Here is a 23186-nt window from a genome sequence, read left to right as displayed (position 1 = left end):
CAGGATCACGGCTTGCATGTCGTCGTGAAGCAGGCGGAGGAGAGTGACAAACTTTGAGGGCAGCCGAATTTGAGGAGGACACTCCATAATCCCTCACGGTTGACAATGTTGCAGGCCTTTGTGAGATCAAAGAAGGCCATGTACAGCGGTTGGTGCTGTTCTCTGCATTTCTCTTGTAATTGACGTGTGGTGAAGATCATGTCCATTGTGCCCCTTAGTGGGCGGAATCCGCATTGCGACTCTGGGAGGAGCTCTTCGGCCACTGGGAGAAGGCGATTGAGGAGGATTCTTGCGACGACTTTCCTGTGGCAGACAGCAGGGAAACTCCTCTGTAATTACCGCAATTGGACTTGTCATCTTTCTTGAAGATGGTCACAATTACGGCGTCTCTGAGATCCCCTGGGATGCTCTCCTCTTTCCAGATAAGAGAAATGAGTTCATGAATTCGCGCCAGTGGTGCTTCTCCACCATGCTTTAGTGCCTCGGCAGGGATTCCATCTGCTCCTGAGGCCTTGTTGTTCTTCAGTTGTGCTGGGATAAGGGAGCCACATTTAATACTGAAACAACGGGAGCTGGCTGATGTATGCGGTTTCTTGAAATTTGAATTGAAACGGGGCCAATATTCCAGCGTTTTCTGTTGTTATTAAAAGCAGCTATTATCTGTGTGAACATCTTTTCCCCATGAGGTAATTAAGTCAAAAGAAAGTTATTTTGATGGTGAGGATTGGCTGTTTGATATGTTAATGTATGTAGGTTAGTAGCCCAGGGAACAGACACATTTCAATTACTCCAATTGCTGACCCCATTAAAATGAGATGATCGTGGGGAGACATGAATATCCCGTTGTTACCACCTTTCTTCACAAGGTGTGAGTCCTCTTGTGCTCTCGGTGGGGTCTGTAGACCTTAAAGGCATGGCAGTAACTGGAGCTGGTGATTAAATCGCCAGGCTGAGTGAATTTAGCACTTCAGGAATAAGTCCAGCAATGTGACATTAGAAGTTTTATAAGCTTCATATAGTCAACAACAACAACCTGTAGTTATATAGCGCCTTTAACGTAGTAAAACATCCCAAGGCGCTTCACAGGTGTGTGATAAGACAAAATAAAATTTGACACCGAGCCACATAAGAAATTGGGGCAGATGACCAATAGCTCGGTCAAAGAGGTAGGTTTTAAGGAGGAGAGAGAGGTAGAGAGGCGGGGAGGTTTAGGCAGGGAATTCCAGAGCTTGGGGCCGAGGCAACAGAAGGCACAGCCACCAGTGGTTGAGCAATTATAATCAGGGATGCTCAAGAAAGCAGAATTAGAGGAGCGCAGATATCTCAGAGGGTTGTGGGGCTGGAGGAGATTACAGAGATAGGGAGGGGCGAGGCCGTGGAGGAATTTGAAAACAAGGATGAGAATTTTAAAATCAATGAAAAGAAGAAAAGACTTGCATTTATAAAACGCCTTTCGCCACCTCAGGATGTCCCAAAGCGCTTTCCAGACAATGATTACTTTTTTTTGGAGTACAGTCCCTGTTGTAATGTAGGAAACGCGGCAGCCAGTTTACGCACAGCAAGCTTCCACAAACAGCAATGAGATAACGACCAGTTAATCTGCTTTTTAGTGATGTTGGTTGAGGGATAAATATTGGCCAGGACACCGGGGAAGACTCTCCTGCTCTTCTCCGAAATGGGGCCGTGGGATCTTTTATGCCCATCTGGACAGGCGGGGGCCTCGGTTTAACATCTCATCCGAAAGACGACACCTCCTAGACTTAATTTTAGCCAGGCTGCAGCATTGCGGCCTTCATCTGACAGGCTAATCGGATTGCAGAAAAATGACAATTGGAAGGATTCCATTTTTTTGAATGTAAATTTAAGGCAATGACCCTCATTGATTACTGCTTTGTTGGAACGTCACCAATAACAACTTAACAGGTTGAGAAGAAAATGTTCTGTGTTTCCCCGCGTGGAGAGGAACCGTTCTTGCTACAGGGTGTAAGTGAATCCCTATTTACTGTAACTGGGGGGAGGCATTACAGTGTAGTGACCAGGTTTGTACAGCGTATTGGTACCATAGGAAAAATAGCACTTAAGCCAATACATTTTAATGTGTGATGTTAGTAATTAATCATGTCACGACCACCACCAGTGATAGATCTGTAATGTTCAGTGCTTCACCCTCGTGTTACACAGTTCATAATACTCTTTCCAGATGCAACCCGAGTTTGGAAGGACACAATCTATAATTGTATTACTGGCCATTTTACACCCAGTTCAAATGTGATCATTCCAGACACTCGCCTTTGGAAAGAAAGACTTGCATTTAGATCACATATCTCAGAAAGGTCTCTAAACAGTTCACGTTTGGCTTTGTTGGAACCCTTCGTGACAGCACTGCATTCATCTTCCTGCTGCTGGTTTGGTTTGGTTGTGCTGTGTCTGTTGTCTGCTTTCTGAGATCCTGACCGTACCAGTGGGAATATTTTTTTCCCCATTTGTATTTGTGTTGTTGTGGACAATCGGAGAGTCTCCCTTTGCTGATGTATCGAAACAAAATAAATCTTAGGAGCAGGAACAGCCCCAGAATCAGAGTCAGCGAGATACAGACAAGACCGAGGACCAACGTGGGATCTCTAGCTAACTGTCAGGCCATCATCGGAGGGAGTGGGGGCATTTCCCAGGGGTGGACTTGTTTAGTTATGCCTGGTGTTACAACCAGACTGAGTATCTGTTCCTCACTGATTGTGTGGGGGCTCAGTTTCAGTGTCTCGCTCTGTACTCCTACACGCCTCAGGGCAAGTTCCTCACTGACTGTGTGGGCGCCTCGGTTTCATTGTCTCTCTATATTATGATCCTGTGTCTTTTCACAAGATCACAAAATACTTAATAGATTAGGACGGCCATTTGGCCCAATTTAATTCGACACCCTCCATCCCCCGCACTGTGCTCGAAGTCCATTCCAAGCATTGATCACCGTGTGAACAAAACCTCCTGATGTCAGTCCTAATGTTACCTTTTACCAGTTGGAATCTAGGTCCCATTTTCCTACTCCAACAGTTTAATTTATAGTATTCCAGATTTATCTATTCCATACCATTTACTATCTTGGTTGATTCCGGAGATGAAGGGGTTGACTTATGAAGAAAGGTTGAGCAGGTTGGGCCTACACTCATTGGAGTTTAGAAGAATGAGAGGGGATCTTATTGAAACATATAAGATTCTGAAGGGGCTCGACAGGGTAGATGCAGAGAGGATGTTTCCCCTCGTGGAGGAATCTAGAACTAGGGGGCATAATTTCAGAATAAGGGGGCACCCATTTAAATCGGAAATGAGGAGGAATTTGTTCTCAGAGGGCTGTTGGAATTCTCTTCCCCAGAGAGCTGTGGAGGCTGGGTCATTGAATATATTTAAGGCTGAGATAGACAGATTTTTGAAAGGTAAGGAAGTCAAGGGTTATGGGGAGCGGGCAGGGAAGTGGAGTTGAGGCCAAGATCAGATCAGCCATGATCTTATTGAATGGCAGAGCAGGCTCGAGGGGCCAGTGACCTACTCCTGCTCCTACGTCTTATGTTCTTATATATTTCTATAAGATCACCTCTCAGACACCTCCTATTCAGGTTGAAAAGCCCAAGTCTATCCATTCTTTTGTCTGAACTCAGACCCCATGACAGTAAAGACTAGACTCTGGACTCTTTCCTTATTGTCCCTGTTTTAGTGCCTTGCTGTACTCCTAACTCTGAGTATCTGTTCCTCAGAGTCTATATGAGGCTGCCCGCTGACCTACATTAGCTCCCAGTCCAGCAATGCCTTGATTTCAAAATTCTCATCCTTGTTTACAAATCCCTCCATGGCCTCACCCCTCCATATCTCTGTGACCTCCTCCAACCCTACAACCCTCCGAGATCTCTGCGCTCCTCCAATTCTGGCCTCTTGCGCATCCCCGATTTCAACCGCTCCACCATTGGCGGTCGTGCCATCAGCTGCCTAGGCCCTAAGCTCTGGAAGTCCCTCCCTACCATAGTGCGATACAGCATAGAAGGAGGCCATGTGGCCCATCGTGCCTGTTCCAGCTCTTTGAAAGAGCGATCCAGTTAGTCCTACTCCGCTGCTCTTTCCCCATGGCCTTGTCATTATTTTTTCCCTCAAGTATTTATCCAGTATATATGATTTCAGATCTGGAATTTTAAAAAATATTCTTAGATTAATAAATACATGCTACTCCTATTATTTAGGTGTCTTGTTTAGTACTACTGGTAAGAAAGAACTTTTATTTATATAGAACCATATCGTGTCCTCAGAATGTCTCAAAACGCATCGGGGGAGAAATTCAGTAGGTTGCGCCACCCGTTAGCGCCTTAAGAGGGCGCTAAGTGGGTCGCAAGCCACTGCCCACGCCTCCCGCTAAATTCCGCGGGACGTTAGTGGTGGCGCTAACCATTAGCGCTGCGCCGCTGCCGATGACGTCATCGGTGTGTGCAGCGCCCCGGCCGTGATATTTGGCAGTGCCCCCTGATTTACCGCCGGACGCTATGTCCGACCGGTTCAGGGGGGCCTACCTGCGGCCGGGGAGGCGCAAATTAAAGGCGAGGTGCGGGGCGGCCATTTTTGTTGTTGGCCGCCTGCCAGCACCTGCCTGCGCTCCCGTCCCCGGCCTCCTGAACCCCCCCCCCCCCCCCGCGGAGTGCCGACTGCGCTCCAAGAGCCCGGCACTTCTCCTCGGTGCCGGGCTCTTTTGCCTGCACTCCCGATCCTCGGGGGCCCAACTGGTCCCCAGATCGCGCTGCACAAGGCCCCTCCCCTTTAAGAAGGGGAGGAAGGCCTGCAATACCGCAGCACGACGTGCCGCGATATTGACTCACAGCGCCCCAAGAGGGATGCGGGGCGCCTCCAGTAGCGCCGCACTTCCCTTTGGAGCGCAACAACTCAGTTTCCGGTACGCAGGCGCGAATGTTTCCGGGGCGCTACTTTTAGCGCCCTGGCGAGGCTGGCGCCCCAAACAGGGCGATACTGAATTTCTCCCCATCATGTCCAAAGAATTACTTTTGAAGGGCAGTTACTGCCCTCCTTTAGGACGCTCCCTAAAATCTACCTCTTTGCCTGCCCTGATACCTCCTTATGTGGCTCGGTGTTAAATGTCTGATAACGCTCCTGTGAAGCGCCTTGTTACGTTAAAGGCGCTATATAAATGCAAGCTGTTGTTATTGTTGTTGTCGGTTTTAGTGCCTCTCTCCCAGCCTGAGTATCTGTTCCTCAGAGTCTGTTATAAGTGTACTTCTCCCACACTATAGGGTAGAGATGACAGTCTTTTGATGTAATCCATAGTTGCCACCAGTGTTCCCCCTAAGGTGCCTGGGCATCGATCGGGAGGTCCCGCGCAGGCCGCTCGCAAGCTGTTGCCGCTGGAAGATACCGCCCAGCAAATTTAAAGGGGCCGCGCACCAAAAACAAAAATTAGAGGGAACCTTGGTCGCCACCTGTCTGCGTTTTGGGTGTGCAGTGATGATCTCCTTTCAGTACAGTGGGAAGTGTTATTGAAGGGGTAATGTCTATCATAGTTAATGTGGCTGCACCTTGGTGCTTCAGTGCATTTTATGGTAGTGCCTTAGCAGCCACCTCTTTAGGCTTTGTGAGGGATTTGAAGGTGGGTCATCTGCTCATCCCAGCAGTTGCTGAGTGGAATGGGAAGACCTAAAGATTTATTTTGGCTGGTAGATAGACATCTGATGTCAACATAGATTAAAAGCTATAGGGAATAGATTGAGCAACTGGTAATTCTGCAATGTCCTGAAACGTGACCTTCGTTTTTGTCAAGTCATTTAAATTTCTTTTTGCCATTTTAAGCTTGATTTTTGGGTGCCACAGTAGGTTAGTTTTTTTATCAGCACGGTGGCATAGTGGTTAGCACTGTTGCCTCACAGCGCCAGGGACCCGGGTTCGAATCCGGCCTCGGGCGACTGTCTGTGTGGAGTTTGCACATTCTCCCCGTGTTTGCGTGGGTTTCCTCCGGGTGCTCCGGTTTCCTCCCACAGTCCAAAGATGTGCGGGTTAGGTTGATTGGCTATGATAAATTGACCCTTAGTGTTAGGGGGATTAAATACATGGGGTTACGGGGATAGGGTGGGATATGTGTTGGTGTAGGGGTTACGGGAATCGGGTGGGATATGTGTCGGTGCAGGCTCGATGGGCCGAAATGGCCTCTATCTGCACTGTGGGGTTTCTGTGATTCTGTGTGATTCTGTGATCAGAAGTAAAGGAGTTATTACAGGTTGACTATCCCTTATCCGAAAACCTTGGGACCAACTGTGTTTCGGTTTTTGGAAATTTTCGGATTTCAGAAGGTATTATTTCAGACTGGGAAACTCTGAACATTAAATTAATTTGGTAATTAGTATTTGTATTTAATATAAATTTTAAAAGTTCAGGCTACCTCTTGCGACTGTTCCGTGTCTCATTCCTCTTCCTGCTTCTCTGTGCTGCCGCTCAGTCTGTTTACAGCTCCCCCTGCTCCGTGTCTCATTCCCCTTCCTGCTTCTCTGAATTCCTTGACTTAGCGAAGGTCTGGGGTTCGACTGCCGCCGCCAGTTGTGGGAAAGCCGGATATCGGCTGACTCCTACGCTAAGCTGGCCCGCAAATCAGGTCGGGGGGGGCGGAGAAAAGAATATCGGATGGGCTGCTGCAGCTATCGGACGGGCCACTGTATTGTTGGGTTCACTCTCCCAGTACCTCCTTCATAGTGCCCGGCTCGGCCTGCAATCTCCTACCCAGGAGGGAACTCTGTGACCCTCTGCCCTGCTCACAGGGAAAGGCAGAGCTCCCTCAGTCACACTTAACATCGAGAGCGAAGGCCAGCGTGTCGACAATCTGCAGGAATTCTTGTTCTGGGCCCCGGAGGACCACTCCTGTCATGTTTTGCGCCACTCGGGTCATGTCGTGCGCACGACTTACGCTGAACGAAAAAACTTTCGGTTTTCAGAGGTTTTCGGAAGTTCGGATAAAGGATAGTCTACCTGTAATCTAAAATAAACACTTCAAGGGGAATGTCAAAGCACTTCAAAATGATGGAAAATACACCAAAAAGTGTTAAAATTCAAAATTTCCTGCCCTAGGTTCCCCCTCAGGAAATAAAATTTGCACCATCAGAACTTAGACGTTTCTAAATCCACCACTGCAAAAGTTGCACTTTGGTACACTCCAGTTCTTTTTCAGTGTGCTACATACTACGTATTGCTGCAGCTTGTTACGTTGACCTCATGTCCCACTGTGCACTCGGATTGATTCTTTTCATCTGTCGTATGCGAGGCCATTGGATTTCATTCTTACAGAAAAAGAATTGTAGAAAGAAATCGTGAAATCCAATGTAATAAAACGGAATTGAACTTATTCCGCCAGCTTGAAGCCGTGGCCTTAGTCATAGTCCTTAATTCAGGGCTGTTTTTCAGTTGTTTTTTTTAGTGTGTGTGTGTCAACTCCTTCGAAGCAGCCCAGCAGCTTTTTTGTAACCAATCAAATGTTAAATGGGTTTCTATCAAATCCCTCTCTCTGCTATTTTAATAGAGCCATTAACCTGTTTGTTTTGACAGCTAACACTCTGTTAAAATAGCGGAGAGAGAGAGTTTATACAAACCCATTAGTATGATAACATGCCTGACAATACTTTCGACCTTTATGTTCCACTCGATTCTTTTCCAGTCCTGTTTCCCCATCCCCCTTCTGTATTTTTACTGTTGGTTCCTCCTGAACCCAGTCCCTTTCTCACACATTCTTCACTGTTTCTGTTCCTTTGTCTCTGTGTCACTTGTTCTCCGTTCCTCTTTGAGTTTACAGTCTCTAAAAAAAGGCGCCAGCCCATCTGCCAAACCTTCCTGTTATTGATACCAAGTTCTATCACTTCAAACAAAGGAACAGGAAAAAAAAGGCCGTTTTTAAAGTGACTCAGCATTCCCAGAGAGAGCGCAACTCGGGAAATTGTGCGCATGTCGATTGTGATTGGTGTAGGGTTGCAGGATCGCCCCGACTAGTCACAGCCCGGCCGAATGCCTGTGCACTGACGAAGGATAATTCGCACGGCATAACGTAAAACCGCATGACTCCGCAATTTTTACTTTATAGGCTTTCATTAAAATAACAAGCTGCCAAAAAGAAGCTACCCAACAAGTTGTGCTTTTGTTTTCCAAAGACTTTCAGGTTTTATTTACACGTGGTAAATGGAATTCAGTCCGGAGAAGCGTGAGGTAATGCGTTTGGGGAGGGCTAACAAGGAAAGGGAATACACAATAAATGGTAGGATACTGAGAAGTGTAGAGAAACAGAGGGACCTTGGAGTGCATTTCCACAGATCCCTGACGGTAGCAGGACAGGTAGAGAAGGTGGTTAAGAAGGCATACGGGATACTTGCCTTTATTAGCCGAGGCATAGAATATAAGAGCAGGGGGGGTTATGCTTGAACTGTATAAAACACTAGTTAGGCCGTAGCTAGAGTACTGCGTGCAGTTCTGGTCACCACATTACAGGAAAGCTGTGATTGCACTGGAGAGGGTACAGAGGAGATTTACAAGGATGTTGCCTGGGCTGGGGAACTTTAGCTATGAGGAAAGACTGGATAGGCTGGGGTTGTTTTCTTTGGAACAGAGGAGGCTGAAGGGAAATAACAACAGAACACGCTGGAGATACTCAGCAGGCCCGGCAACATCCGTGGAGAGAGAAACAGGGTCAACGTTTCAGGTCGAAGACCCTTCGTCAGAACTGAGAAAAAAGCAGGAAATGAAACAGATTAAGAAGCAAGTTTGGGGGCTGGGAAATGGGGGAGGGGATGAAAGAACAAAAGGGAAGGTCTGTGTGAGGTGAAGAGACATTGAGAGATATTCAAGGCGAGACGCGATGGTAATAGGACAGGCAAAGAGAGAAAGGATGGCTCTAGCTGAAGGGAGACTTGATTGAGGTGAATAAAATTATGAGGGGCCTAGATAGAGTGGAGAGGAAGGACCTATTTCCCCTAGCAGAGAGGTCAATAACTAGGGGGCACAGATTTAAAGTAATCGGGAGAAGGATTAGAAGGGTGTTGAGGAGAACTTTTTTCACTCAGAGGGTGGTGGGGGTCTGGAACTCACTGCCTGAAAGGGTGGTAGCGGCAGAAACCCTCATCGGATTTAAAAAGTACTTGGATATGCACTTAAAGTGCTGTAACCTACAGGGCTACGGACCAAGAGCCGGAAAGTGGGATTAGGCTGGGTAGTTCTTTCTCGGCCGGCACAGACACAATGGGCCAAATGGCCTCCTTCTGAACCGTAAATTTCTATGATTCTATGAGCCTAGGTGGTAGATTTAAAAACTGGAATCATGTGCCAGTCTGGTATGTGCTGGGGGGTGAGGGGCAATGGAGTGGAATAGGGAGATGCTATTACGATAGCAAAATACTGCAGATGTTGGAAATCCGAAATAACAACAGAAAATGCTGGAAAAACTCAGCAGGTCAGGCAACATCCGTGGAGAGAAATTTGAGTTGACGTTTCGGGTCGAACCCTTCTTCAAAATCCGAAACGTCAACTCAAATTTCTCTCCACGGATGTTGCCTGACCTGCTGAGTTTTTCCAGCATTTTTTGTTGTTATTAGGGAGATGCTATCTTTAGTTTAATTAAAGTTTGGTTTAAATGACCCTGGGGGGTGGGTGTGAACATGAACAGGTAACCCAGTCCCCTGTAACAAAGCCAAACTAAACCAAACCCACTGTTTTGGGTAACACTGGGTAGATAAGCTCTAAACAATAGGCACTCATGAAAATGTTTCTCATGAGCAAGCCCCTCCCCCCGGGACGCTGCTGGTCTCCTCTTAACTATTCTCTAATCTCAACCGCAGTGACCCTTTTAACTGAGTAAATGTTGTTTGCCTTGCTGTATTAACACTCTTCTGAATTGCATTTGTTGGGACAATATCAGGGATTGGGGAAGGAGCCGGGGGAGTGGGACAAGCTGGATTGCTCTTCGAAAGAGCCAGCGCAGACTCGATGGGCCGAATGGTCTCCTTCTATGCTGTACCATTCTACAATAGTTAAAAGTGTGAGCCTAGACACTGAGCATTCTACGCTATTTGACTATGGAAGGCATCAAACCTAAATCTGTCTTTGTTCTTGTCTGACATCCACATAAGTGCACATTCCAGCGAGATTCACTGGATAAAGATCAGCAGCAGGGAGCCTGGCTGTTTTTTTTTTCTCGCCCTCCCTAAGGTGGGCTCCCTGGGGCCGTATGTAACCCACTGAGTTTCTTGACTGAAATTAGCTAACACAGCACAGACCGGGTATTGAGCCTAGGATCTTCATGATCTGTCAGGGCCTAGAAAGGCAGAGTATTATTTAAATGGTGATAGATTGGGAAATGTTGATGTACAGAGGGAGCTGGGTGTCCTTGTACCCCAGTCACTGAAAGCAAACATGCAGGTGCAGCAAGCAGCTAGGAAGGCAAATGGTATGTTGGCCTTCATTGCAAGAGGATTTGAGTACAGGAGCAAGGATGTCTTACTACAGTTATACAGGGCCTTGGTGAGATCACACATAGAGTAGTGTGTGCAGTTTTGGTCTCCTTACCTAAGAAAGGATATACTTGCCATAGAGGGAGTGCAGCAAAGGTTCACCAGACTGATTCCTGGGATGGCAGGAGTATCATATGAGGAGAGATTGGGTCGACTAGGCCTGTATTCATTAGAGTTTAGAAGAATGAGAGGGGATCTCATTGTAACGTATAAAGTTCTGACAGGGCTAGACAGACTGGATGCAGGGAGAATGTTCCTCTGGCTGGGGGGTCTAGAATGAGGGGGTCACAGTCTCAGGATATGGGGTAGGACATTTAAGACTGAGATGAGGAGAAATTTCTTCACTCAGAGGGTGGTGAACCTGTGGAATTCTCTACCACAAAAGGCTGTGGAGGCCAAGTCACTGAATATATTTAAGAAGGAGATAGATAGATTTCTAGACACAAAAGGCATCAAGGGGTATGGGGAGAGAGCGGGAATATGGTATTGAGATAGAGGATCAGCCATGGTTATATTGAATGGCGGAGCAGGCTCGAAGGGCTGAATGGCCGACTCCTGCTCCTATTTTTCTATGTTTCTATTCTACCCTGGGCAGTGTGTTCACCAGATGTGCCATCGAGGGAGCTTGATTAATTTTGTTTTAAAGATAGACTCCGCTACAACCACTTTCCTTTCATTTTTATAACCAAAAGCCAGAGAAGTGCCAGGAAATACTGACAAGAACAGACGCAGAGTAAAGGTACAGGATCAGGATTGATGCTGCTGGCAATTCACCAACAGAGCCCAATATCTAAGTACACTTTAAAGACACTTACGTGCTACCACATCATTAGGGCAGCAGCACCCACGGGGAGACCCGCGGCTTCCGAGTGCAGCTCTCCCAGGTTTGCTTTACCAGCCTGCGTCAGTCCCAATGGACCCCTAGAGGGTCAGCGGGAGAGGACCCTACTCTTTCTCCAGCTCCAGCAAAACCCGCGTCTTAGATGTTACTGGAAGTGTAAAAAAACACATTCTTTATATTGTTAGTGCGCCATTAGTAGTGGAAGTACTGAGTACCTGCCACCAACAGCACAGCACTGAAAAGAAAGAATGAACTTGCATTTATATAGCGCCTTTCACAACCTCAGGCCGTCCCAATGCGCCTTGTAGCCAAATTGAATTACAGGAAACTCTCGATTTACCGGCACCTAAATCTCTGTTAACCGGCAAAATTCAGGAGTAGGTTCAGGTAAGTCTTACTTCATATTAGTGGCCGTTCCTGGATCTGTGGCTGTGTAACCAGGGTTCCTGCACCTGTTGCTAAGCAACAGGGACGCCTGGATCTTGGCCAGGGTTCCTGCACCTGTTGCTAAGCAACAGGGAAGCCTGGATCTGTTGCTGTGTACGGGGTTCTCATATCTTTTATTATACCTCTCTGTAATCCGGACTTTTTGATAAACTGGCACCACGCTGGTCCCGTCGGTGCCGGATAAAAAAGAGTTTCCTGTATTATTGAAATGTGGTCACTCTTGTAATGCAGGGAAGGTGGCGGCCAACTTCCGCACATCAAACAGCGATGAGATTCAACTTTCTTTAGTGGTGTTGGTTGATGGATAAATATCTCCCCTGCTCTTCTTCAAAATAATGCCTTGGAATCTTTTACGTCCACCTACGATGGCAGACGGAACCTCGGTTCAGCATCTCATCCAAACGACGGCACCTCTGACTGTGCAGCACTCCCTCAGCACTCCATTGGAGTGTCAGCCTAGCTTTTTGTGCTCAAGTCTCTGGAGTGGGGATTGAACCCACAACCTTCTGACTCGGAGGCGAGAGAGTGCTACCCACTGAACCACAGCTGGCATCTGTTAAAAATGTGAATATTGGGTGACTGGGAGTAAACAGTGAATCTTTTACTGTCAGATGTGTTGTGAAAATCACAGGTTACTCCCAGAGTGGCAGCCAAACTTGAAAACCATAAACCACAGACCTACGTGCCTTAGCACAACAAGCTCTGAGTAATATTTATTTCTGAATCTGATTTTTAGGCAGTCATTACAGGTGTGACTGAAAGACAGTTGGCTTATGACTGTGTTTAACTCCATAAAATTGTGGACATTTTGGGCTGAATCTTAACCTCCAAAAATGGGTGGGTTGGGGTCAAGTGAGATGTTAAAACTTTAAAAAATTTCAAACCCAACCCCAACCCGCCCATTTCCGGGTTTAACAGAGGCGGGACAAGGGGCGGGCAGCCAACCCGCTCCCAGGATGTGGGTTGGCCATTTAAATATTTTAATGAGGCTGGCAGCCTCTGATTTAACCTGCTTTGCAGGATTAACAGTGGCCGGCTGGGTTTCCTAGGCCTCTGGAAACCCGGCAGCTGGAAGGAGGTGAGAGCAGCTTCGGGGAGAAAGTAAGTGCCTTCACAGCACTGCATGTGGCCCAGGAGGAACAGGGATGCTTCCCCCTGGCCCCCCAAGCTCCCTCCTCCCCATCAGACACCCGCCATACAAAGACTCCTCCCCACCCCCCTGGGGTCGGGGATTGTACCCCTCCCATGCTCCCAGTAGCAGCTGCAGGCTCCCTACCTGCTCCTGCGGCCTACTCTGGAGTGTTCCCCGCTCGACTGGAAGCCCAAGCCTGTCAATCAGGCTGACTTCCGGGCTGGGAACCAACAGGAAAAAAAGCTACGCACACTGTGGAGTAACCCGGACTTCCAGCTTTCCTGACCGAGACTCCACCACCAACCCCCACCCTCCCCCCACCCCTGCTGACGCAGCCCACCCCTGTCAAGATCGGGGCCTTTGTCTCTGGGCCTTCAGCCAGTTGTGTCGAGGCTGTGATGAAGCTTTTAGATCACAGACTAAAAGGGAAAAAACACCAAAAAAACAGAATATGAAAAATCGCACTGTAACAGCCAAAGAGTAATTTTAATGAGGGAAATGATCAGCTAACTTTCATTTCCTAGGCTGGTACATGAAGACTCGCCACTTCAGTGAGGTATCGGAGAGCAGTCAGTGCCAATGGAATTCGACCCCAGCAAGAGTCCGAGGGGTAGATCTGGACTTTGTGTGGTAGTGTAAAACGGACCATAGCGAGTCAGGAACCCGTTTTACATCTCTCTTGATTTCTATTTCCATTGAAGTCAATGGCTGCCGACTTGCTGTCACCCGTTTTACATTAGCGCACAAAGCCAAGTATCCCAGTCTCTTTAAAGGGAGTGGGAAATAAAGGGGGAGAGAAAATACGGCAGGCGCCTTGACCTGTCAAAAAGTGTGTTCCTCTCTGTGAAAAGGCACCAGCTCTTTACACCGAGCTTCTCCCTGATGGCACGGGCTGGATGGGAATCCTGGGAGATAACCAATGTCGGACCCCACAGCGCGTAATGATGCGTTGGTGTGCCGTTGATTTATTGTATCACTGTAGTCCTCCACAGCTCAAGTATTGACATAGAAACATAGAAAAATAGGAGCAGGAGTTGGCCATTCAGCCCTTCGAGCCTGCTCCGCCATTCAATATAATCATGGCTGATCCTCTATCTCAATACCATATTCCCGCTCTCTCCTCATACCTCATGATGCCTTTTGTGTCCAGAAATCTATCTATCTCCTTCTTAAATATATTCAGTGACTTGGCCTCCACAGTCTTCTGTGGTAGAGAATTCCACCCTCTGAGTGAAGAAATTTCTCCTCATCTCAGTCCTAAATGTCCTACCCCGTATCCTGAGACTGTGACCCCTCGTTCTAGTACCCCCAGCCAGGGGAAACATCCTCCCTGCATCCAGTCTGTCTAGCCCTGTCAGAATTTTATACGTTTCAAAGAGATCCCCCTCTCATTCTTCTAAAACCCCGATTTTAAATGTTTCATTTTTTGTTTTCTCGACAGGTAATGGTTAACGAAGCGGCTGCCCAGCTCTGCATAATCGACAGCACTCTGCTGGCCAGGCGCGATGAGCTTTTCCCACTCGCTCGACAAGTGGTCCGAGACTCCGGGTACAAATACAGTCACAGGTATTCCAGGTAGGGAAGGTGGTTTAACCCAGTCAGGCCCCCAGTCACAAACCACAGAACCTGACATTACCAGGGCTAACTATTGAAACAACTCTGTTTGTGGTCAGCCCTGAATGGACTGGACACTACAGTACTGTACCAGAATCTGTGTTTGTGGCAACATCTCCAATATATCCGGGATTAAATTTACCAAACAACTGGACCGCAGCAAGAAACCCTTTTCTGATGTAAAGATTTAAGAAACAAAGACCAGAATCAATATAAATATATCACAATGTAACCAAACAGAACTATTGGTATAGAATATATAGGCAAAGCTACAGTGCACAGTAAACTCTTTCGTATCCCGCACCGACAGGACCGGGATGGTGCCGGTTGATTAAAAATTCCGGATAACACAGAGGTAGGCAATTTTTAACACAAATAAAACAGTGACTAACTCAGCCACCGCGGGAAACTCGGACTCGGAAAAACGAAAAATGGATGGATTCGGCAGGATTACCGGTTTTCTATTTTGCCGGTTATTAAAGAATTTCGGTTGATTAGGTGCCGTTTAAACAAGAGTTTACTGTAAATAGATTGACATGATACTTTTAAAAATTTGTTCTGGGGATGTGGGCGTCGCTGGTAAAGCCAACATTTATTGCCCATCCCTGGTGGCACGTGAGAAGGTGGCGGTGAGCCGCCTTCTTGAACCGCTGCAGTCCGTGTGGTGAAGGTGCTCCCACAGCGCTGTTAGGTGGGGAGTTTCAAGATTTTGACTCAACGCCCATGAAGGAACGGTAGGCAATATCTGTCCCAAGTCATAGAGTCATAGGGGGAGAAATTGGGTGAGTAGCGCCACCTGTTAGCGCCTAAAGAGGCAGTCAGTGGCTGCAGCGCCACTGGCTGCGCCTCCCGCGATATTCAGCAGGGGCGCTAATGGTGGCGTTAGCCATTTGCGCTGCGCCGACACCGATGACATCATCGGTGTGCGCAGCGCCCCATTCACGCCCCGCTCGCGATATTTGGTAGCGAACGGCGCAGTTGCGCCGTTCGCTACCCGCGCCCGGTTCACGGGGCCTTACTGTGCCGGCAGCGGCGCAAGTTAAGGTGGAGGTGCGGGGCGGCCGCCTTTTTTGGCGGCCGCCTGCCAGCACCTCCGTCCCCGGCCTCCTGGTCCCACCCCCGCCACCCCCCCCCCCCCACCACCGCGGCATTGCCGACTGTTTCCCGAGAGCCCGACACTTCTCCTTGGTGCCGGGCTCGTTTGCCGGCACTCGCGAGCGGGGATCGCGCTGTTGCAGGCCCCTCCCCCTTAACAATGGGAGGAAGGCCTGCAGTACCGCAGCGTGCCGTGCCGCAGCGTATGGCGCTGCGGCACGTTGCGCTGCGATATTCAGTTTCAGTGCCCTAAGAGGGACGCGGAGCGCCTCGAGCCTCGCCCCGCCTCCCTCTAGGAGCAATGGAACTGAATATCTGACGATCGCTAAAGCCTCGAACGCTGCGCTAAATCCTGCACTCAGGCGACTTTTGCGTCACTTTGGCGCCCCAACCCAATTTCTAGGCCATAGAGTTATACAGCACGGAAAGAGGCCCTTCGGCCCATCGCGTCCGTGCCGGCCATCAGGCCCTGTCTAATCTAATCCCATTTTCCAACATTTGGTCCATAGCGTTGTATGCTATGGCATTTCAAGTGCTCATCCAAATGCTTCTTGAATGTTGTGAGGGTTCCTGCCTCTACCACCCTTTCAGGCAGTGAGTTCCAGATTCCAACCACCCTCTGGGTGAAAAAGTTCTTCCTCAAATCCCCTCTAAACCTCCTGCCCCTTACCTTGAATCTATGCCCCCTTGTTATTGACCCCTCTACTAAGGGAAAAAGTTCCTTTCTATCTACCCTATCTATGCCCCATATAATTTTGTACACCTCAATCAGGTCCCCCCTCAGCCTTCTCTGCTCCAAGGAAAACAACCCCAGCCTGTCCAGTCTTTCTTCATAGCTGAAGCGCTCCAGGCCAGGTAACATCCTGGTGAATCTCCTCTGCACCCTCTCCAAAGCAATCACATCCTTCCTATAGTGTGGCGACCAGAACTGCACACAGTATTCCAGCTGTGGCCTAACCAGCGTTTTATACGGCTCCATCATAACCTCCCTGCTCTTATATTCTATGCCTCGGCTAATGAAGGCAAGTATCCCATATGCCCATAAGTCGGGATGATACTGAGCCATACAGACCAGGTACCAGCCCTGGTCGGTGTTGCATTAGCTGATCTCACCTGGGCAGAAGTGGGCATTTCTCTGGGCTAAGGAAAGGGGGGGGGGGGGGTGGAAAGAAAAGGTCAGGTTCCTGCTCCTGCGGGACGTGCGGATGTCAGGGTGTAATGTCCCCCGTGCTCAAGGAACCTTCTGCCGCAAAAAGGTAAGTTTTCCAACTGCGCGCTCCCAGTGTTGAGCGTTGCCCACGGGGAGTGCTCTCTGGAATGTCGCACACTGACCCACCCCACCCACCCCATGATTTTTAGTCCATTAAAATTAACGGGCGTAAAATCCCAGACTGCCCATGCACGATTTCCGATTTGTGCTCCTGTTGGGCAAGTGGAAATTTGTCTCGTAACTCTCCCTGCTCCACACAGTGCACGAACATTTGGATGAGGGTTTGGAGTATCACTGCCACCCCGTGAAACTGTCCTCTCCCATAACTCACTCTGCCCAGGACTGGAGAGGAGAGCAACAAATCGATCAGTCCAAATAAAATGGAGTCGTTTTGAATCTGTTCCTTTTTTGGTTTTGAAATTGCAGCTCTTTTCCCGCAGAAAATTCTTTGGTCGGCGCTTATTCGATTGAGAAATAATATTGATTCAAACTTGCTAGGCCATCAGGGCCACCCATTTTTATTGGCTAGCTGCTCTCGGAAGCCTGTTCTCCTGCCCCACTGAGGCAGACACTGCCCCGTACATATTCCTGGGCATTCTCTACAGCAACTGATTCATGGGCAGTTCTGAGGATTTACTTCAGTCACAATACCCGTGCCAATGGCTGAGCAAAGTCTGTACACTGTCCAGGCCAGCAGTGGGGAAACTATTTTGCCGCCTGTCACTGTTGGGTGACAGCAGTCCATTGCTCAGCCCGCCGGCGGCTCTGAGCTTTGGCTGCATATGGTGGCATGTTATTGGCGTTTAAATGGGAGGCTGAGACAGCACTGCCGCTGCGGTCTGTGGTGTGGTTGAAAACCGCCGTCGTTTTAGTGACACCGGTTGCGTCTGATAAGCGCTAAAGCATATAAAAAATGTTTTTGCATTTATATAACTCCTTTCACATCCTCAGGACATCCTAAAGTGCTTCACAGCCAGTGAATTACTTCTGAAATGTTGTCACTGTTGTTATGTAGATGAGCACTGCAGCCAATTTGTGCACAGCAAGGTCCCACAGATCCCAGATTAGTGCCATGGGATCTTTTGCTCTCCACCTGAACAGGAAGACACGGCCTTTGGTTTATCAGCACAGTCGAATACCCTGCTGATGCTCACTGTCTATTCTCATACATGAAGATTGGGCAGTTGAGTGAGGTATCCAAGGGCAGCTGATGTCTATATCAGTGGACCCAGCGAGAGTCAGTGCCTTCAGAAATGATGGTGAGAATAAGACTGAAGTAAATGTTTTCAATTTTAACCTGTTCGCACTCTGTGTCAGTCTTGGCTCAGTGGTAGGATACTCTTGCCTCTGAGTCAGAAGATCGTGGGTTCAAGCCCCACTCCAGAGACTTGAGCACGTAATCTAGGCTGACAGTACTGAAGAGTGCCGCACTGTTGGAGGTGCATTCTTTATGATGAAACATTAAACCGAAGCCCCAGCCTGACCTCTCAGGTGGATGTAAAAAAATCCCATGGCATTTGAAGAGCCTGGTGTCCTGGCCATCATTTATCCCTCAACCAATATCACTAAAACAGACGATCTGGCCATTATCCCATTGTCTTTTGTGGGACCTTGCTGTGTGCAAATTGGCCACTGCATTTCCTACATTACAACAGTGACTACACTTCAAAAAAAAGTACTTAATTGGCTCTAAACTGCTTTGGGACATCCTGAGGTTGTGAAAGACGCTATATAAAAACAAGTTCTTTCTTTGTTTCTTCTTTCTTTGCTTTAACATCTCATCCAAGGGATGGCAGCTCCGATAATGCAGCACTCCCTTAGTACTGCATTGAAGGGCCAGCCTAGAATATGTGCTCAAGTCCCACAACATCCTGACCCGGTGGCGAGAGTGCTTAGCCAAGCTAGTGCTTGCCAATGAAGGTAGTTGTGCCGTTTCTGGCAAAAGTCAAACATAAAGAGGGTGCAGGCTCGGTGAAACCACTTCCTATAAGTTATTCTATCTCCAACTCTTGGCTTCTTAGAAAGAATTAGTAGCTATCAGTAAATTTGTAACGTTATCTGAATATGTGACGAGGTGGATCCCAGGGTCGCCAGCCCTCCAGGTTTGGCCTGGAGTCTCCAGGAATTGGAAGTTAATCTCTAGGACATTGCCGCCAGCGACTTGGGAGAAAAATCATAGTTAAAATAAATTGTGTTTTTTTCATTTTCTTTGAACACCTCTGTTCAAAGAAAATGAAATGGGGGAATAAAGGCTATTTGCCTGACAGGCAAGAATCATCCATTTGGGTAATGAAGAGTCTGGTCGCTTTCTAATTGGCGTGGTTGGACGTGTTGGGTGACCAATGGTGGGAGCGTGGGGGCGGGGCAGTTGGAGGCAGGCGGTCATGGGATGAAACCTCCATGAATACATTCAACCAGAGTTGGCAACCCTATTGGATCCTGAACAAGGAAGTTACTGTTTGATCCTTTCCAAAGTGATTAGGATCATCTTTAATATTTTTTTAGATCCAAGTTTATAGATGCACCAATGCCTAAAAGGCCACGGTTGGATCCCAATGGGCAATATCTGCGTGATGAAGTTCACACTCGGACGGTGCAAGCAGAATTGATGAAACTGAAGCGACAGGTGAGTGTTGGTTTGCTGTTTTAATTCCGAGTGTAGGCCTTGGTGTCCCTGGGGCAACAGGGGATCATTCAACCCCTGGTCACTGTCCAGTGACCCCCCCACCCCCCGCTGGAATAGTCCATGTGGGTAGATGCTGGGTGGGAACAGGATCGAGCTGGGCTGTGATGCCCTCCTTGCGCTTGTAGCTTGCCGGCTCGCACTTGATTCATGCGCTCGTTTTGCACTTTCGCCGAAGACCAATTTCACCCCCGTTGCCACCAACTGCGGTGGGAGGGGGAATTGATCCAGCGTGAGACACGCAGGAGAATCCTCGAAATCCTGGGACAGTCGGAGGAGTGTTCAGTCCAAGGTGATGAGAAATGAGTGTGTCTGGCTCTTGATATTAGCTGTGTCCTTGGAACTCACTGTCACGAGTGTAGGTAGATGCTGAAAGCAGCAGGAATTACGCTGGAACGTGTTTTGTATGTAACATTCATTGCACCTGAAGACATCTTACATCTCAGTTTAGCGGCCAGATATTTGCTTACTCTTTTAGATACCCCGCCCCCACCATGGTATTTAGAATCATAGAAAGTTACAGCACGGAAGGAGGCCATTTCGGCCCATTGTGTCCGCGCCGGCCAACAAAGAGCTATCCAGCCTAATCCCACTTCCCAGCTCTTGGTCCGTAGCCCTGCAGGTTAGAGCATCCCAAGAGCACATCCAAGTACTTTTTAAATGTGGTTAGGGTTTCTGCCTCTACCACCCTTTCAGGCAGTGAGTTCCAGACCCCCACAACCCTCTGGGTGAAGAAGTTTCCCCTCAAATCCCCTCTAAACCTTCCACCAATCTAGGCCCCTCATAATTTTATACACCTCAATAAGGTCTCCCCTCAGCCTCCTCTGTTCCAAGGAAAACAAACCCAGCCTATCCAGTCTTTCCTCAGAGCTAAGATTCTCTACTCTCCTCTGTACCCTCTCTAGTGCAATCACATCTTTCCTATAATGTGGCACGCAGTACTCTAGCTGAGGCCTAACTAGTGTTTTATACAGTTAAAGCATAATCCCCCAGCTCTTGTATTTGTACAGACCCCACACTGCATGCAAAAAACAAAGAACTTGCATTTATATGGCACCTTTGACATCCTCAGGAGGTCCCAAAGCACTTCAAAGCCAATGAAGTACTTTTTTTGAAGTGTAGTCACTGTTATAATGTAGCAAACGCAGCGGTCAATTTGCGCACAGCAAGGTCCCACAAAAAGCTTTTACTTTTTGAAGTGCTGCCGCTGTTGTTTCACAGGCAAATCTGGCAGCCGATTTGCACACAGCAAGATCCCACGAACAGCAAATAAGGTAAGTAACAAGTTCATCTGTTTTGGTGGTATTGGTTGAGGGGTAAATATTGGCCAGGGCACCGGGAGAACCTTTTACATACACCTGATCAGTCAGACGGGGCCTCGGTTTAACATCTCATCCCAAAGATGTCACCTCCGACAGTGCAGCACTTCTAACCTCTTCGTATTTTGGCGATGATCTTTAATTTATGCCCTCATTTCAACGATCAGTGAAAATAATTTTTCCTTATTTACCTTATCAAAACCCCTCATAATTTTAAATATTGTTGTTAAATCTCCTCTTAACCTTCTCTGTTCTAGTGAAAGGAGACACGGTTTCACAGAATCACAGAAACCCCACAGCACAGATAGAGGCCATTTCGGCCCATCGAGCCTACACCAACACATATCCCACCCGATCCCCGTAACCCCACGTATTTAATCCCCCTAACACTAAGGGTCAATTTACCACAGCCAATCAACCTAACCCGCACATCTTTGGACTGTGGGAGGAAACCGGAGCACCCGGAGGAAACCCACGCAAACACGGGGAGAATGTGCAAACTCCACACAGACAGTCACCCGAGGCCGGATTCGAACCCGGGTCTCTGGCGCTGTGAGGCAACAGTGCTAACCACTATGCCACCGTGCTGGTTTCTCTAGTCTCTCCTCATAACTAAAGCCTCTCATCTCTAGTATCATCCAAGTAAATCTCTTCAGTACCCTCTGAATGGCCTTTGCATCCTTCTTAAATACAACACCCAAACTGGACACTAGATTGTAACTGCAGTCTAATCAATGATTTGTATGGGTTTAGCATTACCTCTTTGTATTTTGTGTCCTAGGATCCTAATGCTTCTTTTACAGCTTCATCAGCTTGCCCTCCCATTTTTAAAAATGTACAAAAAACACTTGGAGCTGACTGCCTCTCTCTTTGTTTCGGTGCGGATTCTTCAGGCTTCCCACTCAGCACCATTTTGCCAATTTGGGTGGTTACGAGGCACTGTGGTGCTGTTCTCTGGGCACTTGCGGCTCTCTTGTACCTCGCGCGAAAGCCCGAGGCAACCAAGCCCAACCGCGTCATCACCCGCCAGCCCCACCCAAGCACTTTGCAGCGAGTGTCACCGGTTAATGATCAGGAGCAGGAACCGTGACCGTTTTTCCTTTGTCCCCCCTCCTCTCCCCTAACCCAATCGGGGACGTGGGAGCCAGTTGTAGTGTAGCTCCCCTACCCTGGCTCAGAGCAGCTACATCAGCACAGACACGGGATTGAATCTGGCACCTTATTGCCTGTTGGGCTCAATTGCACATTTTACCAGCTGAACCATCAGGGACTTCTACTTTGTGATTCTTCACATGAAATTGGTTGTATGAGCACTGGGCAAATGTGGCTTAGATACTGATTAATATCTGTGGAAGTTATTCATTTGGAGATGTGCCCACCAGACTCTCTGTTACCAACAAGTCCATGCACAGGCTTGGCAAAAAAAAAAGTCACTCTGGTAGAGGTTGACTTGCATGCTGCCAAGTACCACGGGGAGTTCACGTGTTTTTGTCTTTGTCTTGCAGGAGCGGCTGCTGGAGATTCAGGCCATACTGGCTGGCATTTACCAGAAACAGGAAACCCTAAAATCCAAGATTATGCACGAGGAGCTGAACCATAATGTGGCTGAGGTCCATGAACTTCAGGTGAGCTTTTATCCTGTGACGCTGCAATAAAAATGCTTGTACAGAAGCAAAATACTGCAGATGCTGGAAATCTGAAATAAAAACAGAAAACGCTGGAAATACTCAGCAGGTCAGGCAGCATCTATGGAGAGAGAAACAGAGTTAACGTTTCAGGTCGGTGACCCTTCGTCAGAACTGGAAAAAGTTGGAGATGGAACAGGTTTTTAAGCAAGTCTAGGGGCAGGGAAAGGGGAGGGGAGGAAAGAACAAAAGGGAAGGTCTGTGATAGGGTGGAAGGCAGGAGAGATTAAGAGACAAAAGGGGTGATGGTGCGAGGCAAAAGGAGATGGTAATGGGACAAGTTAAGAAACAAAAGATGGCTCTAAAAATGCTTCTGTTGTGTCACAAAACCCTTTGGGGACAACCGGTGGTTTGGAGGTTGATGGACTGATGATCCAAAAAATACTTTGTCATTTGGTGATGTGACGTACAGAGAGGGGAGGGTAGAGAGATAGATCATAAACAAGTGGAGGAACGGAAGCAAAAATGTCCTTTGCTTCTGAGTCACTTCACAATACTTGGGAATTTTATGCTCCCGTGATTCCCTGAAACCTTGGGACTCTCCTGGCTGATTGCCACTGCCCCTCCCCCACCCTCCAACATTCTTTTCTCCGCCTAGAACTAAATATCTAAAGTCATTGTGGGTCTGTGGGAAGAACTTTTCATT

The 23186-nt window shown here is 48.0% G+C and overlaps 1 protein-coding gene across 2 annotated transcripts in view; it reads left to right on the top strand.

Moving 5' to 3' along the window:
* The window catches only part of LOC147101234 (NGFI-A-binding protein 1-like), a 72427-nt gene that overhangs the window by 24524 nt on the left and 24717 nt on the right, over positions 1–23186 (top strand). Inside the window, exons 3-5 of one of the 2 annotated variants that reach the window (XM_085966500.1) lie at positions 14376–14509; positions 19359–19479; positions 22361–22480. In XM_085966500.1, the coding sequence (XP_085822626.1) occupies positions 14376–14509; positions 19359–19479; positions 22361–22480 (375 nt within the window). The remainder of the gene's footprint in view (positions 1–14375; positions 14510–19358; positions 19480–22360; positions 22481–23186) is intronic. The other variant, XM_085966501.1, reaches the window with a different exon arrangement.

The sequence above is a fragment of the Somniosus microcephalus genome, chromosome 24 (assembly GCF_052327205.1).
Source record: "Somniosus microcephalus isolate GS21.2 chromosome 24, FLI_Smic_1.0, whole genome shotgun sequence".
In the NCBI taxonomy this organism is placed as follows: Eukaryota; Metazoa; Chordata; class Chondrichthyes; order Squaliformes; family Somniosidae; genus Somniosus; species Somniosus microcephalus.
This window is presented reverse-complemented; position numbering and strand designations above follow the sequence as displayed.